The sequence below is a fragment of the Cheilinus undulatus genome, linkage group 13 (genome assembly GCF_018320785.1).
Source record: "Cheilinus undulatus linkage group 13, ASM1832078v1, whole genome shotgun sequence".
Taxonomy (NCBI): domain Eukaryota; kingdom Metazoa; phylum Chordata; class Actinopteri; order Labriformes; family Labridae; genus Cheilinus; species Cheilinus undulatus.
In genome coordinates this window covers 44,483,624-44,495,933 of record NC_054877.1, presented here as the reverse complement: position 1 = coordinate 44,495,933, position 12,310 = coordinate 44,483,624, and the positions used below count along the sequence as shown (strand labels likewise).

The following is a 12,310-nucleotide window of genomic DNA, read 5'->3' as shown; positions in this document are numbered from 1 at the left end:
AATAAAAATGGAGATAAAATATCTTGAGTTTTAGTCTTTGACACAACCATACTGACTAGCACCAACACCCAAGTCTGTGGAGAGTAAAATTGCCTGATCTGATTGGTTAAGACTTCAAACAGTGGTAGTTTTATGTCTGAAGTTGTATTCAAACATCATCGTTAAGTAAATAAAATGGTAAGTGAAGAGTAGCCTGTTTTAATAAGTTTTTAAAAATGTATGACGCTCACAGAGCCCCGACATCTATCCATAAAAAACTAACGCTTAAACTAATAAAAACTAAACTAAAACGAAGTATTTTTGCAAAATAAAAACTAAACTAACAAACCAGCAGTCAAAACGAATAAAACCTAAACTGAAATCGAACACAGAAAGTAAAAACGAAATAAAAATTTAACCTAATGAAAAATCCAAAACTATTATAACCTTGGATGGGACAACGGAAGAGAAGACGGGGAATATGGGAAGACCAGGCATGTGTCACTGACTGTAGCCCCTGTTTACAGTGCCTATAATAAGTTTTCACCCCCTTGGACTCTTTTATTGATTTTCTAAATCAATCATGCTTCATAAAACGTGAGTCAAAACAGGTTTTTACAAAGTAATAACAATTAGATAAAAATTTGTAACTTAAAATAAGTGACTGCATAAATATTCCCCCCTTCAGGTTAGTATTTAGTAGATGCTCCAATCACAGCACTGAGTGTGTATGATAGGTCTCAATCCGGCTTACTTCCTATATTTTCCCTCATTCATTTTACCCTCTAGGGCTGGCTGCCAAGAAGCATTCCCACATGATGCAGCATGATGCTGCCACTGCCTTGCTTCACAGTGGGGATGATGTATTTGGTCAGACCACAGAACTTTCTTCCACTTGACCATGGAGTCTCCCACATGCCTTTTGGTGAAATCTAGTCCAGATTTATAAAAAAAAAAGCTTTGACTGGTGAAGAACCAGAGCAACAGCTGTTGTCTGCAGTCTCCCATCTACTGATGCATCTGTAGATCAAACGGGTCCCAGGATTCCTAACACCAAAATTACCCTTAATTTAATATAAAATGTCACAGGTATTCTGCATAGAACAACAAAGATAGACAGGACAGCTGTGAGTCCATATTCAGGTATAGCACTTTATTTTTTTATATATATATATATAAAAAAAGAAGTAGGCCCCAACATCATGATGAAAGTAGAAAACAAAGATGATAAACAAAGATGGTATCAAAGAAAGAATGATCAGGAAAAGACTGGACCCCAATCCCAGCATGCACTGGAAAATTAAATGGAAGCCACCTCCATCTGGAAGACATTTTTCCATTTCTAACCTGGACGACTCGGAGGCTTCAGAGGAAGAGGTGTTAGAGGAGCCAGCAGAGGAGTCAGAGCAGCTGTGAAGCCATCTGAAAGAGTGCAGAGCAGCTTTGGAGAGAAAGTGAAGCGTCTGAAACGAGTCTGTCCTCACTGCGTGGCTGGCAGACAGAGACAGAGCGAGGTGCCAGCACCTCCCTGTCTCACTGCCAGCTCCTTTAAATCCCACAGCTCAGAGCGTGAGAGCAGAAAAAAAGAGGAAAGACGCTCAGTTTCAGTATAAAAAATAAGGGCAGAAGAAGAAGAGGCTTGTCCCTGCACTCAGCTCCGGTGATCGAGTGTCAGTCAGACTCATTTCTGGTACCAGGTCGGTTCTTTGGGCTTGTGCGGCATCACACCGTTCTCCGGGCAGTCAGGACTCGGACTATAGAGCCCACTCCTCCCACTGCTAGAGCCTGAGGACACAAAAATGCACAAATACACACACATTAAGAAGAGAATACAGTCTCAGGCCTGTACAATGCAACATGCTCAACATACAGTACCTAGCAGGGCTGAATTTAGAGCTGCACCATATTATCAGCACACATTTCTGCTGTTACTTATAGCTTATACATCAGCCTAACATAGTGATACTCAACTGCACATGGTTTGTCTTCTGTGTTTTAGTACGAAAGGCATTTTTTTTCTTTACTTTAGTAAAATATTGCTAATTACTCTTGCCCTTTACTGTGAGCTGTTGTAATAGTCTAATTTCCCCGAATGGGCGACCACTAAAAAGTTAATCTTTTCTTAGGGGTGGGTGATATGGGAAAAAAAAATCCTATCAAGATTTTTTTTTATCCCCAGATTTCGATCTCAATAGCATTATGATTTTTCTCATTCCATTTTTAAGACAAATCTGTCTGTTCATGACTATATCATGCCTTATAAATGTTTAAATGCACAAATGCTGTGTTTACAAGTCAAGTTTTTAAAGTTTTTTTTTAATTACTTTTTCTTCTGCCACAACCTGTTTGTCAATGCATGTAATATTTTAAAATTTGCCATTTCATAGTTGGCAGCATCAGGTAGAAGTCTGGAGGTCTTATCACAGAATATTTAAGGACCAAACATTTGTTTTCCTGCATTCTTATCTCTCTTTATAGAACCAATTTCTGCACCACTTTAAAAAAATGATTTGTCCATCTTCTTTTGTGTTATTATATTTATAATCAGACACACTTTCACACGGTGATTTTCATTATAAATTCTGTGGACAATAAACAGTATATGTGCAGCTACCTGCTGATGTTAACGTTAATGTTAGAAAAAATGGAGGATAAAATTCTTGGTGCTGCAGCTCCACGTAGAAGTCAATAGTAGTTTCTACTGTCCTAAGCTCTTTTTGCACTCCAGGCCTCTGCGCCAGTTGCAGTGGTTTTTAATCAGACTGGTGGCAGTGTGGCTTGATAAGAACTACTCCAGACTTTAATGACCTTTATTGCATCATTCTCTCATATTCCTCTGGTAAACATGAGGCTATCTTTGTTCTTGTGTGATTCATGAGTGCGTACCTTTTCGTGCCACTGCAGCAGCACGGCGCTGCTGTTGTCAGACGGTTTCTCGAAGCCTCTGTAGATGTATTTCATCAGCAGGTCCACATCGGCCTTGTCCAGAGAGTTCACTGCCTTCTCTATATCGCTGCTCTTAAAACTGCTCAGCACCTTCACAACCAGCAGCTCTGCCCGATCCTACACGTGCACAGACATAGTGAGGACATAAAACTACATGTAAATGAAAAACAGGGCAATAAAGTAAACTGAGGCTTCTCTTCAGATGACTATTTTTATTTTTAAACCGCTGACTGAAGGAACACAAAAATATACTTTAAATGGGCTTATACAAACAGTGGTCAAATAACACGAAAATACAAGAAGAGCAGCTGCCATTACCCTCCTAAAAATTATTCCTACACAAACATGTAAAGAAAAAAAAACCTTTGTACCTTGACGTTCTGGTTCTTGGTGTTGATGGGGGGGTTCTTCAGTACAGCGGTGAGAGCTCCATTCATGTTCCCCTTAAAAACAACCGTCAAGGACAAAACAGCTGCACAGGACACAGATGCATAGGCGTTCACTGTATTCTTAACTAAATATTCACAAATCCAAAGAGATGTGCTTTCTTGAACTGTGTAATAACTAAAATAGAAGAAAAGATTCCTAATTGATAAACTCATCACAGTCAGTACGTTTACATGCAGTTAGAATAGTCAAATTACTGTGTTGGTCAAAACATCTAGGCTTTTAAAATGTCAACAGTTCTGTCTAACTAAAACTGGACTACATTGAATGTGCACATAAATATAATATTTTTATAATATATATAAAACATTTTCACATAAAATTAGATGAGAAATAAGTTTGGGTATTTTTGCCCCTTCACTTCCCTTAGTTTTGCTGTGTTGCAGCCTGATTCTAAAAATAGTTTTAATTTCACAGTCAGTGACCAATCATGACAAAGTGAAAACTGAATTTTAGAAATTTTTTGCAAAGGTATTGAAAAGAAAAAAATGAAATATCACATGGACTTAAGTATTCAGACCCTTTGTATAACCATTTGGATATTTAGCTCAGGTTCCTCTTGATCTTTGCCGAGATGACCTACACCTTCATTGGGGTCCACCTGTGCTAAATCAAATTGATGGACATGATTTGGAAAGGCTTACACCGCTCTAGAGAAGGTTTTTGCTCTGACCAGGCATATCAAGGCAAAAACCAAGCCATGAGGTGGAAGGAACTGCCTGCAGAGCTCAGAGACAGGATTGTTGACAGTAGGGCTGAACGATATGCATAAATAATCTAATTGCAATTGTTTCCTGCAATATTGCTATTGCGATTTGAAATGCAATTATTTAGGTTCCTCATTTTTTTCTGTTGTTCAACAAACAAAATCATATTATATTATAACAAGTACAATATTAGATAAGTTCAACTAGGGCTAAATTTAGAATAAAAATATCTTATTGCGCTTTTGGCTCATATAGAAATTTTGATATCAATTGCTTTATTGAAGGGGATGATCATTTCTCATATTATTCACATTTTGATGAAGAAAAATAAATGCATGAGCAAGAAAAGTAAGATTTTTGTAAAAAATAAAATAAGATTAAAAAAAGATACTTGAAGGTTTGAATAACGTATAAAGTAGTGATACTCAACGCGTGCCTCTAGGGCCACATGTGGCTCTTTTTTGTCTTCATTTTAAATATTATTAGAAAACCTTAAATAAGGGAAAACTTTTTTGCCCTTTTTCACCATCTTTTGCCACTTTTCACCGATTTAAGCTATGTTTTGCCTATGGAAACCATTTTTTTTCCTATTTTTTTTGCCCATTTTTGCCTATTAGGGCTATCTTTTGCCATTAATGCCACTTCTTCATTACTTTTTTGCTCATTTTGACACTTTTATTGCAGCTTTTTACCTGTTTTTTGCCACTTGTATCCCATTTTTGCCCATTTTCACCCCGTTTTCTCTGCATTTTCACCCATTTAAGCTACCTTTTGTCATTAAATACTAATTTTTCCTAGTTTTAGCCCATTTTGACTGCTTTTTCCCATTTTAGTCACTTTTCATTCTTTCTTTTTTACAGTTTTGCCACTTTTGGACCATTTCATGCCAAATGTAACTAATTTTTTTGTCACTTCTCATTCATTTTTGCTACTTTCTGACCCTTTTTCCACTTTTCCTCCCCATATTCGCCCCTTCTTACCCATTTTGGTTGCTTTTTGACCATTTTTGCCACTTTTAACCTCTTAGATTGTGGCTCTTGCAAAGGTATTTTTCAACTATTTGGCTCTTCGGTTGAGCAGAGTTGAGTAACGCTGGTATAAAGGATAAAAAAAGAAAAAAAGATTGTATCAAACTGGTATTTTTGACACTTTAAGGTTAAAGAAATATCGCACTGTCTGCGATTTGAATATTGCAGCATGTCATATTGCAATTTGGGATTAATTGCCCAGCCCTAGTTGACAGGCAAAGATCTGGGAAATTTGGCTGCACTGAAGATTCCCAAGAGCACAGTGGCCTCCATGATTCTCAACTGGAAGACCTTTGGCACAAACAGGACTCTTCCAGCAGCTCATCTGGCCAGACTGAGCAATCAAGGGAGAAGGACCTGAGTATAAGAGGTGAGAGAGAACCCGCTGGTCACTCTCACTAAGCTCCAGAGATCCTGTGCAGAGATGGGACAAAGTTCCAGAAGGACAACCATCACTGCAGCCCTCCACCGATCTGGACTTCATTGCAGAGTGGCGAGATGGAAGCTTCTCCTCCGTGCAAAACACATGAAAGCCTGCCTGGGTTCTTGCCAACTCCAAAGTGGACTCCAATCCAGGTACAGAAACATCTTAGCAAGAGAAATGGGAAGTACCAATTCTAAGTTTTTAAATCTTTAAATATTTGTGTAAAGTTGTGTAATTAAGTCTTAATTTAGTCTTTATATTCTTCATAAATTTGCCAACAATTCTAAAATTCTGTTTTCATTTTACTGAGGGTGGATTATTAAGAATAAAAATGATTTTTTTTTTCCACGGTAGCATCAGGCGACCACAACACAACTGAACAAAGTAAAGAGAATGTGAATATCTTCTTGAGAGATTATTTTTGTTCATCTTTCCCAGCCCTAGTATCACTGTGAGATGGTATTTTGCAGGTTTCATATAAGGGGATGAGAAGAAACAAACTTACATGAAACACAAAATATCACAAGGCTCAAGCTTACAAGTAAAACACTGACTATCTTTGAACTGCATGAGCAAAACAGATGTTTTCCTACTCTTTGTGTTTCTTTATGTTAGGCTTAAGATCAATCAGGACTAAAAAGATTACTCTGAATAACCTTATTAAACAGAATCACAGCTGATCTGCAGTTATATCGATCTAAACTAAATCTACTGTTCAAAGTGAGCGACCACACCCTCCTGAGAACTGCCACCCGGAAATAAGAGCTTCTCCACGGAAACGATCCCCTACCTGTTCACATACAGGCAAACATCGGGCTTTTAAGAGGTTTTAGTTTCTGTCAGCATTCCCGCCTTAAAGCATGTTAATTCAGAATCTTTGCATTGATTAGTAATAACTAAAGGCAATGTGAGGATATTGTCTGAGCAGAGAGTCCACTTCCGCCTCGTCTGGTCCGCTCTGGTTCTCTCCTCCGTCCTCTTCATCCACAAACTTGTTCTCGTCGTACTCATCCACGTCCACTTTCCTGAAGCGACCACTTTCTGTGTTTTTAGACATTTTATAAAACTAAGAAAAAACGACAACTAACAGAAGAGGGAACGATCTGCTGTAACGTTGCTGTGGGGTTCCCAGAGCTGCGGGCTCTTCCTCACTTCTAAACTTCCGCTTCTGCTTCTTCTTCTACGGGTAAAAATCAACGGAATGGAGAGAGTGCCAGCTCGAAGGCGCATTACCGCCACCTGCTGGATTATCGCGTGGCGCAGTGGATTACTGAGGGAACAACACATTTACACATTATGGGTCTAATACAGTAATACTCAACGCGTGGCTCTGGAGACACACGTGGCTCTTTAATGGCTTAATTGTATTTGCCAGGATTATTTTAATTATGCATATGCCGTCATTGCATGGACTTTTTAGACCCTTAACATTTCTGAATTTGCGGGAAAATTTGCACGTACATCTCTTGAAAATTTTGATATTTTTTGGGTCTCCAACATGAAAATTCAGAACTGCAAAAATAGCGCCCCCTAACAGTTTTCAAAGTTAAAGCCCCCTCCTTTGACTTTGTCGTAGATTCATGAAATTTTGTGTGCAGGTGCGGGATGGGGAGATCTACAAAAAAGCCTCTTGGGCCTACACTCTATCGCCAACAGGAAATCCGCCATTTTGAATAAATATGCAAAAAAGGGGCTCTTTTTGGCCTTTTCCAGGGGTTATATCTGGATTAACTCCTCTGAGGGATTTCATCCAATCGACTTGTACTTTGGCACAGAGCTACATGAGACATGGATGATGAAAAGTTATCTGGGGTTTTCTCCTTAGCTGAAAGGTGGCCATGGTGAGCCCTCAAATTTGTATATTTCTTTGGTAAACAGGAAGTAGTTTATAACTCAGCTGTGGATTGTCCGATTGGACTAATATTGCTCAGGAATATTGACGGTCAATGCCTGCACCCATTCATATGGTCAGATTTTTTACAGATCAAAGCGCCACCTAGTGGTGACAGGAAATGTCAAGGTTTATGGTGCAAGCTACAGTTAAAAACCTGTCCTAGATATCCACTTCAAATTTGTGTCAGGAAGGACTAAAGAAGTGGATTTAGCTTTGTGAAAAATAAAATAGACTTTTCGTGGAGACGGCGTGGACTCGGCAGGGCGACAAAGTCAAGAGTCACCATTTTGTCTCACCAAAAATTGTTAAACATTCTTAACTCAAGTATATATGGTCATATCTGAGACAAATTTCATGTACTTGATAACAGTCCAGGCCAGAACACATCCATACTTGAAATTTTGAAAAATTGTACAGCGCCACCCTCTGGCAACAGAAAGTCACTACTCCTGAATTTCACATCGCAGTACCTACATGGTTGAACAAATCATTCTGAAATTCACTCTGGCAGTTCCCAAGGAGTTGGCCTTACACATATACAATGGTCAAACGTCTACGTTAAAAGGCGTGGCCATGGCGATTTTTTGCTCACCATGAAATAGGAAGTAGATTTTTCAAAGGTTAAAAGACATCTAGAGCAATGAAACTTGGTAAAAAAAATCTCATTAGCAATCTTAGATGATTGGTGTTCATTTTGTAGGTGATCATGGCCTATTAGCTCCCTAGAACATTTAAAAAAAAAAATAAGGTTTGGTGTTTAAATGTCAATCAGATCCACTAATGTGCCTGAAACTGCTGTAGTATGCATGTCAGGCCAGTAGTTGGCAGTATGACTGACAATGAAACACATGCATGCACACCTTTCCTTCCTCCTGGTGGTGTCAACAGACAAACATGGCTGACACACAAATGTTGTGGACAGATGAAGTCGGGTTGCTTCCTAGTGACAGTCACAAAATAAATAGATATTTAAAAGATGGGAACATATTAACATTGGCAGGAAGTGAGCAGCACAAAAAACAGCAGATTTTTGTGTGGTCTGTGCAGCACCAGGCCAAGATCAAGTCTCTGACAGACTACATGCAGAACATGGAGCAGAAGAAGAGACAGCTGGAGGAGAGCCAGGACGCTTTGACCGAGGAGCTCGCTGAGCTGCAGGCTCACGGTTTGCACATTTATATTAACCATTAAAACATCTTAGCTCAAGTAAAAACAGGTGAACTTGATGGAATTTTCCTCTTTGTTTTTCATCAGAGAAAAGACACGAGATGTCAGGAGAAGAGAAGGAGGACATCGGAAGACATGATGGGGGTGGGGACATACAGGTGATGAGGAAACACGTCACTGAGAATCTCTGTTACAGAAATGTGAAATAGCTGAATGTTTTTGTGTCTGTGTGGCACAGAAAACTCTTGAGGAGCAGCTGGAGAACCACAGAGAGGCTCACCACAAACAGCTGAGCCCACTGAGAGACCAGATCGAAGACGAGCAGAGGATGCTGGACGAGCTCACAGAGTAAGTCTGACTGTTTTAAATCCAACTACATTTTTAAAGACGTTAGAGACCACAGACATAAGAAGAAACACATGGCATGAAATATTTGAATCAAAGTCTGCAGTAAAATAAGTAAACTAATTATTTAGACCAGTGCTACTGAAAACTGCTCAACCAAAGAGCCAAATTGTTGAAAAATACCTTTGCAATAGCCACATTTACAGTGGTGAGAAGTGGCAAAAATGGATTAAAAGAGGCATAAATGGTCAAAAAGCAGAAAAAAAATGGTATAAAGGTTCAAAATTGGAATAATATGGCAAAAACTGGGTGAAAAGTGTCGAAAAGGGAGTTTCAGATAACAAAAATGGTCAGAAAGCAGCAAAAATGTGGTATAGAATAGTGAAAAGTGACTAAAATGGGCAAAAATGAATGAAAAGTGACTAAAATGGCTAAAAGCAGCAAAAAATTGGTGATTAGGCAAAAAATAGGCATTGAATGGCAACAACTATGTGAACAATGGCAACAATGGGTGAGAAGAGACATAGAAAAGGAGTTACAGATGATAAAAATGGTCAGAAAGTGGCAAAAATGTGGTAAAATAATGGTTAAAAGTGACTAAAATGGGCAAAATGCTGCAAAGAGTGACAAAAACGTAAAAGTGTTATTTAATGTCAAAAATCAGCTTAAATTGGGTGAAAAGTGGCCAAAATATTGCAAAAAAGGGGGAAAGAGTTGCAAATAGCAAAAAGCAGGATGAAAGTGGCAAAAACTACAAAACTGGCCAGAAGAAGTGGCAAAAATGGGCTAAAAGAGGCAAAAATGGATTAAAAGTGTCAGAAAAGGGAGAAGAATTAGAAATAAGGGTAATGAAAAAAACTAAGAGAAAAAATAAAGGTTGACAGTTAAAGCCTCCTGTAAAAGAGTGGGAACAAACTGATTAATGTGACTTGATATGGATCATTCCTGAGGTGAAAGTTTTTTAAGGTTTTCTGGGGAAAAATATTTGAAATGAAGACATAAAAGAGCCACAAACCATCCCAATGAAGCCACACGTTGAGTTTTACTCATTTAGACTAATAACTGTTTGTGGCAAGACTTGAACTGGATCAGGAATTTAGTCTTAAATTGTCTAAACCAGGCCTAAAATTTTGACTTCAAGTCCACAGAGACGAATGAAGCAGTAGAAGAATCAACAAACCTATTCATGCTTGATGTTTTTTAGATCTAGGATATTTCCACAGATGTGATTGGTTCTCACTGAACCACTTTATGCTGTTTAAATGATCCTAAAGTTTGTTTTTTATTGTTTTTTCTAACAAAAGAAGTCACAGTCATTATGACTGTCTACTGTGTGTGACCCTCATGAGGAAGGATGTAAAATCCTCGTACCACTCCTCTTTACTGAGCCAGGAACTTTTAGCTGCATACGACTGTAGTCTGGCTTTACACTGGCTCTAAAAGTCATGATGGATAGTTTATATGCAGATGTGTATGAAGAACTCATTTATGCAGGCCTGTTGTGCTGGGATTTTGTAATAAAACAATTAAAAATGATGTTTAATTTTTAAGAGATTGTCCTGGGGGGCTTTAGAGTGTCTAGAGTAGAGGGACCCCAAAGAAAAAAGGTTAGGACCCACTGATGTAAAGCTCCAACATTTCAGAAATGTTCTGCCTTGTACCATTTTTGAAGCCAAATAACTGTTTGGAGAAATTTCCACAAACCAGATGAACAAAATGAATATACAGTGCTTAATAAATTTATTAGACCACCTGTCATATTTGTCTCAAAGACCATCCAGAATCATGAAGTGCTTTAATGCAGACTTACCATTTTGAACAGGAATGAGGAATTTCAAACTGAATTCACCAAAATTTTAGCCGGCTCACTGGGCTTCTCTGAGAAGTCAGAAATTAATTAGCATAACATTCAAGCACTAAAACTCATTTTTCTGTTCAGGAATGCAAGTAAATAACTATAATTTGACATATTAATCAAGATATATAATGAGCTTTACTATTTTTCAGTTTTTTTGTAAATCAATAAATTTGAAAATTCATGGATAATAATAATTGTATTTTAGCATTGAAAATATCATTTTGGTTAAAGAGCTTCTACATATTGGTGTTTTAACCATTGCAGAAACATAAAAAATGATTTTGGTAATTACCAGTGCTGTTAATTTAGGGCAGCTGTGGCATAAACCTTACTTTGGTTAGGGTGGTCTAATAAATTTGTTAAGCACTGTATGTTGATGTGGTTTGTTGACATTTCTCCAGTTACTCTGCCATTAAAAAGCGCCCTATCAGAGCTTAGCGAGCATCTCCTCTCAGTCTGAACCAGGGTCTGCTGCTGGAGCAGGAGAGGCTGATGTCAGACTATGACAAACTGAAGACTGAAGAGCAGGAGAAGGACGCCAAGCTGCAGAAACTCATGTGAGTAAAGGACTCATCCGTACGTTTATTTATGTGAAATGTGAGTTCATGTGGTTTTTGTTGGCAGGCTGCTGACTGAGCAGAGGGAGCAGGCCAGAGAGGACCTGAAGGGCCAGGAGGGTCAGGGTACCAAAGTATCATTTATTTTGAAAGGGCATTTGACCGTACGGAAATCAAGAAAACAGACAACTTTACTCGTTTTTCGATTCTGGACACAAATCAAAAAACGAGTGAAGTTGTTCGTTTTCTGGATTTCCGTACATTCAACTGCCCTTTCAAAATAAATGATACTTTGGTACCCTGACCCTGGAGGAAACCGTGGTAAGTATTTCCTGTTTCTACAGCGGAGGAGATGAAGTCCCCATGAGGGCTCAGTGATCATCCATTCATGCAAATAAATACTCATCCTGTAAAACTCCTGCTGTGTCTGCATTTTTGTTGCATAACCCCTTACTTACATCTCTGACAGCTCCCCAGGGGGGGCGCAGCACCGCATCCCCCCTTCTCCATCAGGCATGCCTTGATCCAGGTACCGGCCACAGTGGGGTTTGAACCCCAGCATCCCCTGCAGAACTGGTCTAGTCCAGTCCTCTGTGCCACTGCCGCCATACCTTTCACACTACCATCTCTTCTCCTGGCGCATTTATCCTTTTTGTTCAGGATGTGGTTTTAAAATTCACTGAGACCAAGATGGGAGTTGAACCTGGAACCTCCAGACTCTGAGTCAGTCCACTATCTCTTTCGACTACAGAGCCAGACCTGCAGCAGAGCCTCAGAGGAACTTTTTCTTCTTTGTTTGGACTCAAATCTTGAAAACTTTTAGACATTGGTTAGATTTGAAAGGCCAACTCCTTTGCAGGTCTCCTGAAGTCTACATGTGGACTCAGACTTTTAAAACAGATGAACCCATGGTAAGATTTGAGTTTGTGAACCCTTGATTCACAGTCAGTTGGCTTTT

The 12,310-nt window shown here is 38.9% G+C and overlaps 1 protein-coding gene across 1 annotated transcript; it reads right to left on the bottom strand.

The window, feature by feature from the left end:
* Window positions 1–1,111: 1,111 nt before the first annotated feature.
* On the bottom strand, window positions 1,112–6,703 carry LOC121519579 (actin-related protein 2/3 complex subunit 5-A-like). Its single transcript, XM_041802336.1, has 4 exons — window positions 6,449–6,703; window positions 3,297–3,369; window positions 2,866–3,042; window positions 1,112–1,764 (listed from the first exon to the last, which is right to left on the bottom strand). Exons 1-4 carry the CDS (start codon window positions 6,586–6,588, stop codon window positions 1,702–1,704), a joined length of 453 nt encoding a protein of 150 aa, XP_041658270.1. The 5' UTR covers window positions 6,589–6,703; the 3' UTR covers window positions 1,112–1,701.
* Window positions 6,704–12,310: the final 5,607 nt, after the last annotated feature.

What these genes read in the sequence shown, in the direction of transcription:
- LOC121519579 (XM_041802336.1), bottom strand. Translation starts at nt 6,588, where the DNA reads ATGTCTAAAAACACAGAAAGTGGTCGCTTCAGGAAAGTGGACGTGGAT. An exon ending in GTGGACTCTCTGCTCAGACA is followed by an intron (nt 3,370 to 6,448) that starts ATATCCTCACAT and finishes GGTTGTTTTTAA; the next exon opens with GGGGAACATGAATGGAGCTC. An exon ending in CCAAGAACCAGAACGTCAAG is followed by an intron (nt 3,043 to 3,296) that starts GTACAAAGGTTT and finishes GTGCACGTGTAG; the next exon opens with GATCGGGCAGAGCTGCTGGT.